The sequence below is a fragment of the Galleria mellonella genome, unplaced genomic scaffold (assembly GCF_026898425.1).
Source record: "Galleria mellonella isolate WM207_F2 unplaced genomic scaffold, CSIRO_AGI_GalMel_v1 utg63, whole genome shotgun sequence".
Taxonomy (NCBI): Eukaryota; Metazoa; Arthropoda; class Insecta; order Lepidoptera; family Pyralidae; genus Galleria; species Galleria mellonella.
In genome coordinates, this window is record NW_026442130.1 from 11,166,578 (window position 1) to 11,172,609 (window position 6,032).

The window sequence follows — 6,032 nt, forward strand, 5'->3', positions numbered from 1 at the left end:
AGGGATGGGTAGTAGCGTCCCTGTTAAAACATAACCAAAATCTAATTGCGGTTGCCAATCTACCTGCCAAACGTGGCAACTACTGGAAAAACCCTCCAATAGGAGCAAGCCTATGTTCAGCAGTGGACAGTTAACGGCTAACATGATGATGATGATATACGTAAGTATATATTTGCGTACTTGAATATTAAAATGAAACAAAAATGAATCAAATGAATTTTTATTGTTCTATCGTTTAAAACAATCCATATTCTAATTGCTCGCCTACGGTGAGGTTACTAACGAATTGTATGTTTTCTGCAACCTCATTACATAGCAAAGCCAATCCCGATATTTGGCCATTTTCTTGCGGGCTGAAGTTGTACACTAACTGAAATATAATAGATAAGTTAGTAGGCATACCTTATAGAATAAAATAGAATAGAATAGAATTTTATTGCTAACTGTGTACATAGATATAGCAGTAACTATTGCTTTGAATAGTTATAATATATACTACACATATCGTCATAGTCGTAGAATACAGACGGATCTTATAAATATTACATATATAGATCCGTCAGTATTCTACGACTATGACGATATAATACATTTATTGACCTAAATCTAATAACATTTAGCAAATTTTTTACGCTATCACTCGACTCAGTCGTGATTAGCTTTTTTTACAAAGGCTAAATTGGGGGATTGAAATGGCTGTACCCACCCTGGAATTGTCATGTACCTACTCTAGAATGCAAGCGAAGCTTTTAACTATGTGCAAAGATATAGCTAAGAGTATATAATGTGCCCTTTAAGAGGCCATCCCCCCCCCCCTCCGCCCCGAACCCTGGAAAATTAGACAAATACACCATAACAAAGAACATGCTGAATTAAACATTATATCTATTGGTTACTATTAAATATGCGAGACAGGGGACGAGTGATAGAAGTGGAGGTTGATTACGCACTGACTTTATTGTAAATGTCTTTGACCTTATAACCTACACAAGTACCCACCTATTACTAATATAAATACATAACAGTTACAGCACAGATTAAAAAAAGAAACTCAAACTTAGGACTTTTATTGAAGAAGTGCTATTCAATTGCTGAATTTATATCATCGATTAATTAATTTGTATTGCTCGTGACTATATTTATTGCATGCATTATTAATAAATTTCTTGACACGAAAATACTAATCTATAATGTTGGTTCTTTTTTTAAAATGTTAGAACAGTAATTAACTAATTAATTTATCTAAAAATCCCAATTATTTAATACGAATTTATAAATAACATTAATAATTATTGTATTGTGGTAAATTTTTAGTACCTGCATTAAAAAATAATGTTTTCGATACAATGTATATTGTTATAAAATAAATGATATATAAAGATCGATTTTTTGAATATTTGTAACATTACCAAATATTAAAAACATTCATGCTTCCATATCTGAGTTAAAAATAGTAATAATAAAAAGAAGTATTACAGAGACCGATAAGAATTCATCATATGTGATCCACCCGTCGTTATCGCTGTCGGCCGCAGTGAATTTCTCCTTCCGTATCTCCATTATTGTTTCATCGCCCAAACTTTCCAGGACAGCACAGCTTTGTAACAAATAAATATTAACAGAGTGACAACATTACAGTGCACGTATTTGCACCTGTATAATGTAGTATGTACATAGTAGTGTGTTCTGAGGAATTGTTCGAAATAATGTCCACAGAAACCTTTTATTATCGCACCGCTCGCCATCGACAGGCAATTTATCCTCATACGCTAGGTAAGGATTAGGTTAAATGATCGTGTACTGTTTGGTTTCGGATGGAGCTTTCTCCCGCAAACGCTCAGGCTGTGAAATGAGCTCCTTGCTGAAATATTCTTGAACCATATACTATGGTAGAGACCACAGTATGTGGTTCTTCAAAAAGAGTGTATTATGATTTCTTCAAAGTTGGCAACATGCACATGACGTCTTTAGTATTGCAGGGACCCATAGGCTACAGTGACTGTTTACCATCAGACGGGCTGTATACTTGTTTGCCACCTTCGTGGCACAAAAAATCAGAAACTCTTATTTGACATATAAATAAATTACTTTTCTATTATTATTTTAGCCATTCAGGCTCATCATTAAATATAGGTATCTCATACAAACTACTTTAACGAAATACTTTTGAGATACCAACATCCATTGATTCAGCAACACCTTTTATATATCTAGTCATTTATCCCGTGGGATGTTGTTTTCTCGAGATTCTATTTCCCATTGGTTATCCATTCCTCGAACTAAATGGATGGTTACTTTAATTGCACGCAGTGAAATGCTAAACATATTCGTAGCATTATCCACAGCTTACTGCGAGATTTCCCCATTTCTTAGATGATATCCCGTGTATAGGTATTCCCCATTATGTTTTTCCTATATTCCCAAAGAGAGTTAACGTCAGGTCGGCGGCCGGTCGTAAAACTAAAAGCCAAGTCTTTTTGTAATATGGATAAAAACATATTACGCCGACCCTAAATAATAATTGGGACAAGGGTAGGAAGGTGATGATAATTTTTCCTATATTATTGACTTGAAGCAGGAATTTTTGCCTTATGGTTTTAGTTTAAGGAGTAAAGGAATACTAGATACAAAAATGAGTCAAGTATAGCGGCAATACAATATAAGAGATTTTTTGCATATTTGGCATCTACAAGTACCTATAAAACTGATAAAGAATACCAACAAATCGTCAAAACCGAGCATCCCATTTGAATGATCATCAAACAACAGGAACAAACTGTGGAGATTCGCAATGGTCACTTCGTTCCAGCCTGGGAATCGTTTCACTACCTTTTGTACGCTCCATCTTCTATCCTGGTCCTTCATTTCCTTCAATATAAAGATAGTTGGAAGATAAAATATCTATCAGTAGTAGTTGTTACGGTAATTATGCTGTAGGAAAAATTCGAAATAAAAACTTATATATTATCTATGCCTGTACTAAGCCTGAGAAGTGGTCGTAAACGGCTAATATTCTCATTTAATAGAATCCTCCCCATACCCAGACGTAGGATGGTAATAGTATTTTCGCCTCGCCTTAACTAATCGTAATAAAATTTGGTATAGACATAATATTTGGATTGGAGAAGGATACAGACTATTTATTAATTTGATCCATTAAGTATATTCCATTACCAAGACAAAGTCGCATGTAAAAACTAGTTTCTGATAAACGCCAAACTGTATTAACATCTTACTTGATTGTATTGCCGTTGCTCTGCCAATCTCTTATAAAATTGATCCACTAGTTTATCATAGTCGGTCATAGGATGTTTTTGTGAATCTGTTATTTTCTTATTAGGCTCACCTGACAAAATTGGAAGTAATTACAATTGGTATTGGAACGATTTTTTTTTATAAAAATGGAAACTATCGTCTTTAGACAGGATACCTACCTACTTTGCCACCCAAGGTACATTTGGACTTTGGCAGTACTTTTAATATCAGCACAAAAAATTAGCAACCAACTACAGATAGCAAACAAATTACAAAAAAAAAAAAAATAGATATCCACTGAAATTTACACATGTAAAGAATTAGCCTTTGATAAAGTTTTATAATGTTCAAACATCAATATGCGGTCCTCTGGAAACTATCATGGTTTATCCCTTGTCAATTTATCACGGTGAGCCAACTGGCATTTAATTAAGCGTAGTCTCAACATGTTTGTTCCAATAAATGTTTCTTCCTATGTTGCTAATTCTAAAATAGTTATTTATGTCTCATCATTTCATTTAGTAAAAGGTCTTAAATTATGTTGATATTATTTGCCATCACTAGGACTTTTTTTTATTATGGGTGAAATTGAAATGGTAACCCTGTCTGCAGCCCGCGCTATGGGTATACGGGCGGGGTACAAGTGAGATATGATACATGAAGATAAAAGCAGGTCTTATTTTTAATGGGTGACAATGGAATGGCAATCCTACCCGTGCTATCGGTATACACCGGCGGGGCACCAGTGAAGGATGATAAGTGAGGATTAAGTAGGTCAGGAAGCCCATCGTGACGAACTCAACAAGAATTGTTCACAATGGTTTCGAGGGGGAACCACGTAGAGGTCGACCTAATAGAGCATATTGCTAGCAATGGGGTTGTCAAACCCCATTGCTAACAATTCCTTTCTCCCCGATAAAAGTAGGTCAGTTGGCCCAACCTGACGAATTCAAGAAAAATAAACACGGTGGTTTTCAGAGGGATCCGCGTAAAAGTCAACCTGATATATTACTAGCATTGGGGCTGCTTTTTTTTAATGGATGATTATGGAATGTTAACCTCGCCTGCGGTATCGGTATACGCTGGCGGGGCACCAGTGAGGGATGATAGGTAAGAATGGAAGGCCAGGTCAGTTAGACTATCGTGATGAATACACCTGGAATTCAGCACGATGGTTTCCAAGGGGAACTACTTGGAGGTCGACTTGATAGAGTATATTGCTAGCAATGGGACTGATAGTCCGCATTACTACCAATCCCTTTCCCCCTAGTATTGGGGCTGTTAGACCCTATTACTAACAATCCCAATCCCCCTAGTACCATCATTACGTAATTACAGACGGTCATATAAATTGAGTCGGATATGGCAGCTACAGTACTGGATAATCGGGTACTTAATATTATATGAGTCAAACGACTTCTTTAATGTTGCAAGAATTCATGGGTAGCGGTTCCTCTTCATCATCAGGCGGTCTATATGTTACAACTAACACTCTTGTTTTGTATGGTAGGACTGAGGTTTTTAGTACTTACCTATTGTCAGAATGGTCTGAGAACTTTAATAAGAGACTGTAATAGATATAAATTTTAATACCCGTAGCTGTGAAGTCTTCTTGTCTGTAGAAGCATATGGGTTTTCTTTTTACTGGATATTCAAAGAACCGGGCCAAACCGGAGAATATACTGCTGATTTGGTGTCCCATTAACTAATTGTATTTTAATATTTTATATCAATACAATTGAGTGATGTCAATCAGTAGTTAATGCACCGTAGATTAAGAAATGGTGGTACATTTCTATCTTTGTAATACATCCTTACATTTTGATCTACTTACACGTATTTATATAGTTTTAAAAATGTTTGAATTTTTTTTAATATCTCAATATTTATAAGCTAATATATAATAATTCCATGTCATGAAGTTCTAACCGACTAATTTATTTTAGTGACATTTTGCAAATGTGTGTGGCGTATTACTGGCCATCATATTTTTTTTAATATTTTTGTTTTGGATTTCTATTTTGTCTTTCTGTTTGCTACAGATGTAGATATGTTAAAGAGAACTACTCTATCAAGTATTTAAATTATTTAATAAAAAAATATACATACAGGAGAAACGAGTTTCTCTTGATATATATATATATATATATATATATATATGCACATATAATATATTATATATATATGTATATATATATATATATATATATATATATATATATATATATATATATATATATAACTGCATTGTGTTTGTTGCTTGATTGCAATGTAAGATGACGGTACTTTAGATTACATTTTAGTCATTTTGATCGTCATGAAACGCACTTTCTATAGGTATGACTTTGACAGTTGTATCATATTTTTTGAGAAAATCGCACTAGAGTTCAGAAGTAGCGGGTGGCCCGGTTTATTTGCTGTCCAGTGTATATATCTTGTCACAAATTTTACCGTAGACTTTGTATAAGGCTTTTACATTTCTATACTAAGTAGAACTTTTTTATCATAGAATCAAATAGTACCTACCCCAAGCTGGTAATATATTTAGATTTATATAGAGAATACATAATAAAAAATAGTATTTATATTTAATAAGAAAACAGTGTATTTCTATTACCTAATTTACATATTGCTGTACATTTTGCGGTGTTCATGGTGCTGCTCTTGTATATAAGAGACAGTTACCACTTTTTAGCAGGTTGGATCGTCAGTTTGTTTGCCATTGTAAATATCATTAAAAGCAATATTTTATTTAGTTACCTAGTGAGAAAATTTCA

At 34.1% G+C, this 6,032-nt stretch overlaps 1 protein-coding gene across 1 annotated transcript; it reads right to left on the reverse strand.

The window, feature by feature from the left end:
• Positions 1 to 83: 83 nt before the first annotated feature.
• On the reverse strand, positions 84 to 5,038 carry LOC113521993 (uncharacterized). The gene is made up of 5 exons (XM_026907706.3): positions 4,849 to 5,038; positions 3,237 to 3,346; positions 2,723 to 2,868; positions 1,483 to 1,597; positions 84 to 370 (listed from the first exon to the last, which is right to left on the reverse strand). Exons 1-5 carry the CDS (start codon positions 4,955 to 4,957, stop codon positions 236 to 238), a joined length of 615 nt encoding a protein of 204 aa, XP_026763507.1. The 5' UTR covers positions 4,958 to 5,038; the 3' UTR covers positions 84 to 235.
• Positions 5,039 to 6,032: the final 994 nt, after the last annotated feature.